At 44.0% G+C, this 12,304-nt stretch overlaps 1 protein-coding gene across 3 annotated transcripts in view; it reads right to left on the reverse strand.

Moving 5' to 3' along the window:
* The window catches only part of Gne (glucosamine (UDP-N-acetyl)-2-epimerase/N-acetylmannosamine kinase), a 35,576-nt gene extending 24,454 nt beyond the window's left edge, over positions 1-11,122 (reverse strand). The window contains exons 1-3 of one of the 3 annotated variants that reach the window (XM_060379841.1): positions 11,100-11,122; positions 5,254-5,459; positions 359-810 (exon numbers count right to left, since the gene is read on the reverse strand). In XM_060379841.1, the coding sequence (XP_060235824.1) occupies positions 359-810; positions 5,254-5,417 (616 nt within the window). In that variant the 5' untranslated portion in view covers positions 5,418-5,459; positions 11,100-11,122. The other 2 variants (XM_021645966.2, XM_060379840.1) reach the window with 2 other exon arrangements.
* Between the last annotated feature and the right edge of the window lie 1,182 nt (positions 11,123-12,304).

Below are 12,304 nucleotides of genomic sequence, written 5' to 3' on the forward strand. Positions count from 1 at the left end.
CACGTGTGAATAAAAATAAATAAAAATATAAAATAAAAGTAATTTAAAAATAAATTCGCTTATTACCTCATCAACACATATATTAAAACTGTTAAAAGAATAAGGAATTCTGGGAATACTATTCACTAAAATATTTAATAGAGCAAAAGCATTCCATTGTAGAAACATAGCACAGATTTTAAGATCAATCCAGCATGTCTTTTTATAGATAACCTCAAGGCAAGAACTATGAAATAAAATCTTCACTCTCTGGTCTCTAACAGAATATTGTGTCCATGCGTTTCCAAAAAGATTGAAACATACCCAATATTTTCTAAGGAAAACAGCCATTAGCCTGAATAACGTTTGGCATACATACCTAGCCACATGCGGATGATGCTCATATAATCTTTGTTCTTGGCCGAGAGCAGTTTGTCGTAAGAAGGGCAGCCTGCCAGCAGAATGCGGTCGTGGTCCTCACACATGGAGATGAGGTGTTGCTCGGCACTTCGGGTGCAGCACACGTGGTAGTGAGCCAGCTTTGTTATGGCATGTCTGATAGAGTCATCAATAGTCCCACTGACCTCTCCTCCTTCAATGTGAAGGATTCGGATGTTCATCAAGGCAGCAGATGTAGCCAGAGCAAGGGCATCAAATCGGTCTCCGTGAACAATCATGATATCAGGCTTCAGGCGATTGAGGACATCTGGTAGCTTTACTAGAGCAAGGCCCACTGACTCTACCATGGCTGCTTCATCTTCCCCTCTAACAATCGTGTGGAGTCTGGTGTTAATGTCAAAGTCATCTTGCTCAATCATGCGGTACGTGTTCCTAAAGCAGGAGCAACAAGATGTGACGCCATGTTCTTATGTAAGAAAGCAGCAATGCTAACCCTGAAGCAGGACACTTGCTGACACTTTTGCTTGCTAAAACAATTACAAGGAAGTATAAGCTACAAATAGAGTGCAAAGGCCACAAATATACCTACACATGATTCTCACTGTTACATAAATAGTCAACAGCCTTTCCTTCGGAAGCTCAACTGTGTCCCTCCCAGGCAGGGCCAAGACAGAAAAATAGTAAGGGAGAAATTTTCTTTTGGGGGCAGAAATAAATTCAACTTTTAATAATGGTCAGGCTTTTTACTTTTTATCACCCATCTATTTTTTTCCTTAGGAAGAAACTGGCACTATAATATGGGGAAAGTTTCCAAAAAAAAAAAAAAAAGCTTTTTTTTTTTTAAACGAAAAATAAAAAAATAAAATTAAAATGCAGGGATCCAGGATGCCTGGCATGACACCATACTATACCATTTTTTAAATTAAATTTTTAGCTAGTATGCAAAAAGTAATGGGGTCATCATGACATTTTTACACATACATGTCATTACATTTTGTTCTTCCTCAGTCTCCCACTGCCCTTCTTCTGCCCACCCCTTGATAGTCTTTTCTGCTTTCATATCACATACAGTCTATAACCCTCTCCTGTCTCCTCTTTTCCTCTCTTTTAGACATTATCCCCCTCAGTTCACTTTCTACTTTCATGTCTATGTATGTAACATAGATATGCTTATATATTAATTCAAATCTATAATCTACATGAGACAGCAGTCAGTCAGTCTGTCTTTTTGGATATGGCTTATCTTACTTAACATAATTCTTAGCAGTTCCATCTATTTTTTGAGTCATAATTTCAATTTTAGGCTGGATAAAATGCCATTGTATATACAAACTACTTTTCCTTGACCTGCTTGTCTACTGGTCAAAAGCCAGGCTGGTTCCATAGCTTGGCTAAGTGCCATAATGAGCACAGCATGCAAGTGTCTGTCATGTGCTAAGACACCTCTGAGAAACACGGGGTTTAACTGCCAACAGTTTCAAACATTTCTAGTTGTCTTTTTGTGACTGAATGAGTGACTGTTTCTCATCTTCCCTTCCCTGCCCCTGGCCCGCATGTGTGCATGTGTGTGTGCGCGCCTGTGTGTGTGTGTGTGCGTGCGTGTGCGTGTGTGTGTGTGTGCGTGCGTGTGCGTGTGTGTGTGTGTGTGTGTGTGTGCGCGTGCGTGCGTGTGCGTGTGCGTGTGTGTGTGTGTGTGTGTGTTACTAGAGACTGAACATAGGGCCTCCTGCCCTGGTTTTATTTTTCATTTTGAGACAATGTCTCACTAAGATGTCTGGGCAGGCTTGAACTTAAAATCCTCCTACCTAAACTTGGAGAGTAGGTGGGATTATAGGCCTGTACCACTACAGTCATCCAGTATTTTAAATTATTTTTTCAGAGCTTTTAAGGGATAGATGTGGGGGAAATAATCTCCTATGAGCTATTCTGACACTCCTAGAAACTGTACTTGTTTTTCTCAAAAAGTATTTTATAATTTGAGTCTAATATTTACTCCTAATATCTCCCAGTAATGACAGCACTGCAGGCTAAGAATTTATTTGTTATGAGGGAAGAACATGACACATAAACTATCACTTCAGCTTCTGCATTTTATTACTTATCGGTATACCATCAGTTTCCCCACTAGAAGGCAGGTTCTAGCAGGGTCTGTCTTCTCGCCACTGTGTACAGTCCACGTCTACAGTAACTACCTGAGCGAATGGATGAATCTACAAGCATGCTGCTGATATTAATTTGATTTCTTTTCACATTCAACTCTAAACATTTTCTTAGATTTACTTATTTTATGTGTGTGAGTATTCTGCCTGAGTGCATGTCTATGCACATTTGTGTTCCTGGTGCCAGTGTTTGGAGTTTGGAGGAAAGAATCAGATGCCCTGGAACTGGAGTTACAGACGGTTGTGAGCTACCATGTAGGTGGTGGAACTGAGTCTGGGTCCTCTTGAAGAGCAACAAGTGCCCCTAACTGCTGAGTCTTCACTCCGGCTCATATTCAACTCTTAAAGAGTATAAGAACACCAACTGAAAACAATCCTGACAGTAAATCCTTATAGTCCTACTGTAAATTAAAAATACCACAAACTGAAAATGCGTTCAGGCTGTCCTTGTAAGTAAACACCTACCTGCTACCACATTTGGGAAGCAGAATGCTAGTTTGTGTGCCTCAGCACCCTGAGTTCCTTATTGTATATTTCTAGCCCAGGAAAAATCCGAATTCAAAATCTCAAGTGTAGTTTCAACTGAATTCCTATCCCTTCAAATTAATCAAGAAGTTAAAATATTCTTAAAGTTTAATAAACATAAGTCTGGCTCTATGTGAGTTGAAATAGAAGGTAAGCTTCTTTTTAAAGTTTTGTATCATTGTGAGCGTGTCTACGCACCATGTGTGTGTGAGTGTAGCACATGGTTGCTGAGATGCATGAAGGGACTCTCCCCTCCCCCTCTAAGTGGACTCCAGGTATCAAACTCAGGTCACTGGGCTTTCTGAGGAGCTGTCTCACCAGCCCACACTGTTGTAATGTCTGTGAATTTGTTTGTGTAATTTACTGTGACTGGCTTGTAAAAGTAAATTACACAAGCCAGGAATGGGAATGTGTACCTACATCCCACCAATCTGGGAACGAAAGGCAGAAGATCAATTAAGTCCAAGACTTGGGAGCCAGCCTCAGCAACAAGCCTAAGAAAATGAAAAGGTGGCATAGTGATACATCCCATGACTTGGGAGGCAGAGACAGGAGGACACAAGTTCAAGTCTAGCTTGGGCTACCTAGTGGTTTCCAGGTTAGCCAGGGCTATATATACAGACTGTCTCTAGACAAACAAACAAAAATAAGCCAGGTATGGTGGCACAGAACAAGGTCATCCTTGCCTTCCTGGGCTACAAAAACAAACTATCTCATAAAACTAAAAAAAAAAAAAAAACCTCCCTGAACAAAACTAAAAATGAAATAAAATTTGTGAAAATGTATTCTCATAGTTTAAAGATGAAAAAGTACAAAAAGGTAATATGAAGTCTCCTACATTCTTGTCTTATTACCCAGTTCCTCAAGTTAGAAGGTGTCTCAAGCATATAATTTTCCTTAAGTACTAGCTGATTATTTTATTCAATATTTCACTATCAAATATTACCTTTTTACCTCCGTTGCTGTGGCTGCTACCACTTCCTGGAGCGCCTCCTTCCAGCTAGCCTTCCTGCCCGAGCTTTGTCACCCAAGAGAACCTACTGAGACTTTCACTTCTGGCTCAGACTCCGTCCTACCACTCAAGTAGATTGTCTTAGAAAGCAAGAATTCATTTCAATTAAAAAAGTCTGTGGGAGCTACCCATAAGCCTCCTGGCTGCCCCTTAACTTTCTGCTTACAGCAAGCTGCTGCGTGGAGTTTTGGAGACAGGTGGGTCCTCAGCTTATTGCTCTCGATGTGCATTATGTCCTGCTCTTTAAAGTGCTCTGAAAGGGACAGTTTGATTTAGGGGGATTCTTTCCCATGGTCATGTTGTCCCAACAGTCTTTGGAGACGGCATGAACATGTTTACACCACAAGGGTGCAGTAGATGCACACAGAGAGCAAAGCCAAGGCTCCCTTCTGGTTTTTTCACTGCACGGCTCTCAGATTACCCTGCATACAGTCCAGACCTTAATGTCACACACATGATACCAACAATCTTGCTAATATAACATTTTAATTTTCCTCAAAATACATTAATTTTTGTAAATCTAACTTTTGTTTCATAAATACTACTTTTTTTGTGATTGACCTGTAAACCAGGGTTGGGCTTTGTTGTCATTTTTTTGTTTTTTGGTAATTTTTTTTGTCTGTTTGGAGACAGGGTCTTATTATATAGGCCTTACTGGACTAAAACTCACTATGTAATCTGAGCAGGCCTCAATCTAAAGCAATCCTCCTGCCTCTGCTTCCCAAGTGGTAAGATTATAGACATATACCAATACACTCAGTTCAATAAACCAGTTTTGAAAAATTGCCATTAGAACTCACAAGACACATTGCAGTAAAGTAAGGGCTGCCCAGCGGTAAAGCAAGTTTAGCATGTCTGAGGCTCTGGGCTCAAGCCCCAACATCAGAAAAAGTATGCCACGAAGCCATATTATAGCCCAATTATATGTATATATAATATACAATATATAAATAATATATAATTATATACACATATATGATGTTTCTTCTGATTGTAGTCACAAACAGTAATATTTTCAGCTGTCAATTATCAAGAATCTACTGAACAGAACTGCTGTGACAGGCTTCATCACCATATTGGTTTTTACCCTGTTTTATAACTGAAGAAGCTGACTCTAAGATGGTCCCCAAGTTCTCCAAGGTACACAGAGACCAGACAGCAAGAGAACACTCATCTCACCCATAGTCGTCTATCAGGTGGGAGCCCAGCACCACCACATCCAGCTCGAAGAATGCAGGCTCCGTCTTAATGCCGAACATTATCGGGGCCAGTTTGGAGTAATCAGCGCGGTTGCAGGTAGCAACACAAACCCGGAGCTTTCGGTTATTCCCGTTCTTCTCCATGACTTGCTTTTTTTTACTTGAGAGTTTCTTAAAATAGAGTTCCTAATGATACAAAAAATAAGTCAGTGTTTATAGCTGAATCCCTACTAAGCAGAACAGAACTGGCTGGCTGGAAGCACTGCTGCCTGGCCTGTGATCTGGGCCGCCCCTGCTCCTCCTGCAAGACACTCTCACTGATGTGTCACGTGACGAGATTCCAGCAGGCTGGCCCAACTCCATCCTTTTCTCTCACAATTTCCATTCAAAAGATAAACAAATATCAGCTCTTTAGTTTGACTAAAAAATTAAAAACTATTTGGTGTACTTACAAGTGAGACCAACAAAGTTGACTCTTAGAGAATTTGAGTAGAGACCCATCCATCTGGTTAACTCCCTCATTTTACGAAAAGGGAAATGCAGGTCTAGAGAAAGACAATTACTTCCCCAAGATTCAAGACCACATCTTCAAAGAACAAGTCTTTGCTCTCACACTACACAGTCCCTTGGGAAGATAAAGATACTTAGGAGGAAACCTGACCTCTAAGATCCCATGCTGGGCCTCAAAGTTGACTCCAAATGCCCACAGATACCTCTGCTATATGTCCCCAAGCCACCTGAAAGTCAGTGTCCTAAACTGAACTTATTTTCTGCTACAAACCTGATTTTCCTTGTTTGCTCTCTAACTCAGTTACATGCTACTCATCCAAATGCTCTAATAACTTGCTGCTTCCTTCATTACCAATATCCCTAGTCCCTGTTAATTCACCCTTGAGCTTTCAATCTGTCTCCTCTTGATTCCCACCAGCATTTTCCTTAGACCAGTCTCTTGTCTTGGGTCTGAGATAATGGTCAAAGTGCTGTGCTGTCTCTAGTCCTGCCCTTCTCTCACAGACTTTCAAAGTGATGCTTCCAAGTCCATAGATCCTATTGTCACAGCAACCAGCATACCTCACTATGGGATAAAATCCTAATTGCTAATCTGGATCCCACCCAGTTTTTTAAACCATATCTCCCTACCTCTACTAACAGTCAATGCATCAGAGCTTATCAAAATGCCTGTGGTTTCACTAGTGGATCTATGCCATTCATAGATGTAAGCACCTCTAGCTTACCTAAAACTTCCTTTCCTCTTGCTCAGACACCTACTCAGGCTTCAAAACACAGCCAAGTGTCACCTCTTCTGGACAAGATTCACATAAACCCCAGGTCCTTCTCACCCCATCCCTCACAGATGCCATCTTCCTCTCAGCACTATGGTCCTACCACATACACAAAAAGACTCTAGTTTAACTCTTCTGCCAACCTATTTTCTCATCTGTCCTCATGCCACATCCTTCCTCACAACCTCAAAATCAGAACAAGAAATGTTTATTTTGTAGAACTTGTCCCTATATGCCATAAGTCATGTAATCCCAACACCTGGAAGGCTGAGGCAGAAGGATCCAAAGATCTTGAATTAGAAGCCAGTCTGGGCTATATGGTGAGACATAAGATGGGGAAGGGGCAAAGAGACAGAGCAAAAGTAAAGAGCTACAAGAAAGGGATGGGGGAGGGATTTGTTTTATGAAACACTGGGAACTTCCCAAAAGCAATGTTAAGTTTTACCTCATGGACTCTGGCCTCAGTGCTTAGGTTTGAGGAAGTACATCAATATTTGGAACCTGAACTAAGAATCCGGGCAGCTTGGATAAGAATGTGATAGGAGCAGCATTGTCCTCGGACACTCACTACACAGCCTGTCAGGAGTCTTCTGCAGTGGGTACACCATCTAAAGCATCTATTCATCAGTGTGGAGTTCTCTGACCATGAAGACTGTCCCATGGTGAGGCCCAGTCCCACATTCACAAAGCACAATACCCAGGAAAGGCTAATTCTACCCAATGAAAAGCTCCTTTAAGATGTCAAACGAGCATTCTGCCAAGAGTCCAAGAACTACTTAATCATTAAAGACTAAACTATTCTTTAATATTGGCTGTCTTAAGTGTTCATGTCCATAATCTTCCCTCCACTGACCAAATATGAACTGACTAAATTGCTGGTGATATTTAATTTGATGGGTGAGGCAAAGCAAATGATTGTCAGTTGGTCAATTTCTATTTATTTTACATGGGACAGTAAACTTTCCATCTGCTGGTGCTCTGTTTGCCAGCTTAGTGAACATTGTTCTGACTAACCCACGTAAGCCAGATGTACAAACGAGGAAAAACACAAGCGTTCTTTAATTTTTAAACTCAAATCTTTTTAGGAAAATTGATTAAATCTTAAAACCTTTTAAAGAAGAATGTTTCCTGGATTTTAAAAATTAATTATTTCAGGGGCAAGGGGCTTTGGATCTGGGGGAAAGGAGATGAGGGAATGGGGAAGCTGTGGGAAGGAAAGGAAGGGGAACCTGCAGTTGGGATGTAATATAAAGTGAAGAATAAAAATTATTAAAAATAAAGATATACACACACAAAATTAATTCTTTCATACTGGACATGGTGTGGCACGCCTGTAATCCCAGCACTCAGGAGGCAGAGGTAGGCAGATCTCCATGAGTTCCAGACCAGCCTGGTCTACATGCAGGTTCCAGGTCAGCCAGAGTTCTATAGTAAGACCCAATAAATAGATAAATATACAAATTCATGATTAGGTGGCTTCAGATGAAAAAGCCACAACACACCTCAGAATAAAGAATCTGCCAGGCTGTGCTCTCAATCAGCAGCCCACAGTACTGGTTTGGTTTCCTTTCCTTTCCTTTCCTTTTCCATCTCTTCTCCTCCCCTTGACCTCACCATTTGTTACTTGGGCTTATTTGTGGTGTTTTTTGTTTGGTTGGTTAGTTGGTTTTTTTGTCTGTCTGTTTTGAGACAGCCCTATTTAGTCCTGGTTGGCCTGGCACTCATTACATAAGCCTCCAACTCATGGCAACCTACCTGTCTAAGCCTCCGAAGTACAGGAATTATAGGCATGCGCCATCCTCCTATACATACTTATTTATTTATATACATAATGCATATTATGCAATCGGTAACATTTTACAAACTGTTGCTACATTCTTTACTTTTTAAATATTTATAATTTTGTTTCTGAATTAAATCGGAACATGGAAAATTTTAAAGGCAATGGAAATACCAAACCAACTGTGCAAGGTATCAGCTTTTCAAATAAGTGAAGGGTTATGAGAGTCTTAAAATAAAATGCTGGGTGAAGAGGCACTAAGTCTTTCCTCCATGTGGGGCACTGTACAGAATTCTGAGATGCACGGGTATAGGGCTGAGAGGTCTCGTTTCTGATTTTAGGAACTAACATTGTGGAAGGCTACCCAGAATACAACAGACCCCAACTATTTTGCTTTCACAAACAAGAGCAACAGAAATTAGGAACTTTAACAAATTATCTGTTATTTGTTCTGCATAAAATATTCCTAAAGGCACTTTTTTTGGTTTTTTGTTTTTTGTTTTTTTTTTTTTTGTTATTTTAGGACAAGGTCTCTACATATAGCCCTAACTGTCCTGGGATTTTTCTCCATAGAACAGGCTGGCCTGAAACTCACTGAGGTTTGCCCGTCTCTGCTTCTTGAATACTGGAATTAAAGACTTGAACCACTAAAGACACATTTTTATACTGAAGATAGTGACCAGCATCTTCATTTTGTCACATATGAGTGATGTGACAAAATAGACTTAAGCTACCTAAAGGGATTTTAAGTTTTGTAAAGCAAGATAAAACTTGCTTCTCTACATAGTGGAATAATGGACAAAATATTAAAATTGAGTAACTGTATTTATATTTGTCAGGGTGCACTTTGTATCCCCATCCAAAAGTCTGAGGTCCCAAACATTGCAAAATGCAAATGGTTTCCAGCACTGGGGTCAGGCTGGCTGTGTGGGCAAAAGTGTAGTTCAAAGGCCAACCTCCCGTATCAGTCCTCCTCAGCTGAGGGAGAATTACAAGAGGAGTGAGGGTGGACAGGAGTGCAGGAGTGAGCTTCTGTAAGACCTGGGGGATGGCAGCGTGAGAGAGACACAACAGCAAACACCCAAACAAACAAAACCACCAGGGAGGAAAGGCTGCCCGGGGCTAACACCTGGATGGGTGGACCAGCCAATAAAGGGCATGGGAGGATGCAGGGTTTTTTTTAATGCCCTACCCAGAGCCCACCTGCCAGGACTCCCAAACCTGGGGCCCATTCCGTCCCAACGGGTGCTGCCGGCTTGCATCAGAAGAGGTTTTACTTCGCCTCCTCTGCCTTCGGGTGTTCTGTCAAGCCTACGCCTGTCTCACAGAACAATCTCACCAGCTCCCCACTACACTTGCACCTGGTTGGAGACAGGCGTTCTGTTCTCTGCCCGACACCCCTCCCAAGATTCCTTCGGATTGCTGGGATTACAGCCACTCGAATTATATGACTGATTTCACTGGGTTCTGAAGACTCAAACTCAAGTCAAGTTTTCAGCTTTACAGTCCCCCTCCCTCACCCCAAAACACACACACACACACACACACACACTCACCCCGGCTCCAAGAAATGGCAATGCTCACATGCTACACTCAACTGTGCTTTATAAATGCTGCCACGGGTGATAAACGAATGTCCCAACCACGAGATAGTGTTTTCTCTAAGTACACTTGTGCAAGTAGTCACCAGCAGAGAAAGCAACAGCAAACATTTGCTAAGCGCTTTCACCCCGCAGTGTGCTAACATAGCGTTATAAGCATTTTTTTTTTTTTCATCCTCTCAGCCCTCTCCTTCACTCCCCTATACAGACAGGGACACTGAGGTATAGAGAAAAATCTACTTGCTCTAAATCACAGCTAAATAGTTTATAACCGACAGAGCCTCCATTCAAACCCAGGTGTAGATGACCTTCCTGCACTCAGGTCACTGCCCTGCACACCCTTGCCCTGTGTGTACAGTCCACAATCATCCAAGCCGTTCTGGAGAACTGGAGACACACCCTCCTTTCACGCAGAGCAGATGGAAATCACCGCAATAAGAAAAAGAAAAAAAAAAAAGATAGAAAAGAAAAGAAAGACAGAGAAAGAAAAGAAAGAAAAGAAAAAAAGAAAGAAGGGCTGCAAAGAGTTCTCTGAACCCTCTGACGAGCTATAATTCAGTTGGGTGCTCCTCCCACCGCCCCTACTGTACCCCCACCACACCCCTTCTATCAAGGAGCAAAGCCTACCCCTGTGCTCTAACGATTTTATAAGCCTGTTCAGGGATGGATATAAATGCCTATCAATTTCCAAGGAGGCCTAGAGTCCAGACGGTCAGAGTTGGGCGGGCCTCGGAGATGTCTCCCAGGGCAAACCCTCCCCGCCCTGGGCCGTGGTGGGCCCTGGAGCTCCCTCACGCCTCCGCCCCGGCACCCACGGCGGGGCCGCGGGAGGCCCGCAGGAACGGGCTGGAGGCTGTCCAGGCCTACCTCTGCGCGCCCCAGGCCCCATTTGCCGGCACGCCGAGCCTAACAGCTCCGGGATCACACGCCGGAGCCTCGCACCGGCGGGAGGGGCGCCTTGCCGCGCAGCCCGAGGCTCGGAGCGCGAGGCCCGCAACTGCAGCGGGCCGTGTCGGAGCCTGGCACGGTGTCCGTGAGTCACCGGCTGCCTCGTGGCCCTCGCCGGGTTGGCTGCCTCCGGCGCCACCTCCGCACTCGGCAGGCTCGCGTCCGGCCGCCCGCACGGCGAGCCCCGGCAAGCGCTCCCCCAGGCTTCCGCTACCTGGCGCCGCTCGCTCGACGACTCGGCGCTCGACCCAGCCCCAGTCGTTGCTCCTGCAGTCGCGATCCCAGCTCCGGCCGAGCGTCGAGCCGTCGATCGCCCCGGCACTGCCCCCTCCTAGGCGAGTTTGTGTTAGCCAGGAGCGGCCGGTCGCCTTCGCCCAGGCGCTTTCCGCGGTCGTGTCAGCTCTGCTAGTGGCGGTCGCTCGGTTTGTTGACCCAAGTTCTCGCCTGGGATCTCCTCTCCTCTGGGGAAACCCACAGTGAAGCCCGAGGTCTCCCGCTTGACAGTTGTACCCAAGCTGGGAGCCATCTCACAGACCAAGCTACCAAGGCGACCGCTGCAAACGCTGCAAACGCGGTCTCAGATGATTCCTGGAATTTAAGCCTTGCCACGTCTGCCACGAGGTTCTGGAGTGCGGACTGACAAAACACGTACTAGCTGACCGTAACTGCCAACCCCGAGTTGCCAACCACTCCAGGGATCTAGGCAATTCTATTACCGAATTTGGGGCGTCACCGTTTGTGCCTAGGAAGCCAGGTTCTGTCACCTGTCTCCCTAAGTCAAGGAGAACAGCCTAATAAATTAAAACAGCAGACAATGGGGAGTCATTCAGTGTGGCCATATTGGGAAGAGGGACAAAGAGGGTCAAAGATATGCTCCCAGGTCCATTTTCGAAGCCCTAAATTGAGGTTCAGATATTAGAGAGAGTTAGGGATGAGCACATCTAAGTGGCCCAGTTCAAGCTGTAGTCTGGCCAGCACTGTCTGGACTCCCAACTCCTCCAGTAAAGTGGCCGTAGCAAATTGTCGGCTCTGTGTGAAGTCTCTTTCCAGCACCAGAATTCAGCCTTTTCTTTCTTCCAGCATGAGATTCTTGGAGAAATTCCAGCTTCTTTGAGTCCGTTGTTTCAATAGCCTGATAGACTGAGGGACACAGATGTCTTTAGAATATCCTCATCTTTGTCAGGCTGATTGCGGCTCCAAGTCCTAGGAAGTGGGGAGAGGGGTCTGTGCAGCCAGCGCCTAAGGTTTGTTTGTTTGTTTATTTATTTGAGATTTTATTTTATTTGTATTCTGTATATGTGAGTGAGTTTGTGGTGTGTGAACTTTAGAGCGCAGGTGCCCGTGGAGTCCAGAAGAAGGCATCAGATACCTCAGAATCTGGAAGAACAGGTTGCTGCGAGCCTCCTGACAAGGGTGAAA

Source organism: Meriones unguiculatus, chromosome 3 (genome assembly GCF_030254825.1).
Source record: "Meriones unguiculatus strain TT.TT164.6M chromosome 3, Bangor_MerUng_6.1, whole genome shotgun sequence".
NCBI lineage: Eukaryota > Metazoa > Chordata > Mammalia > Rodentia > Muridae > Meriones > Meriones unguiculatus.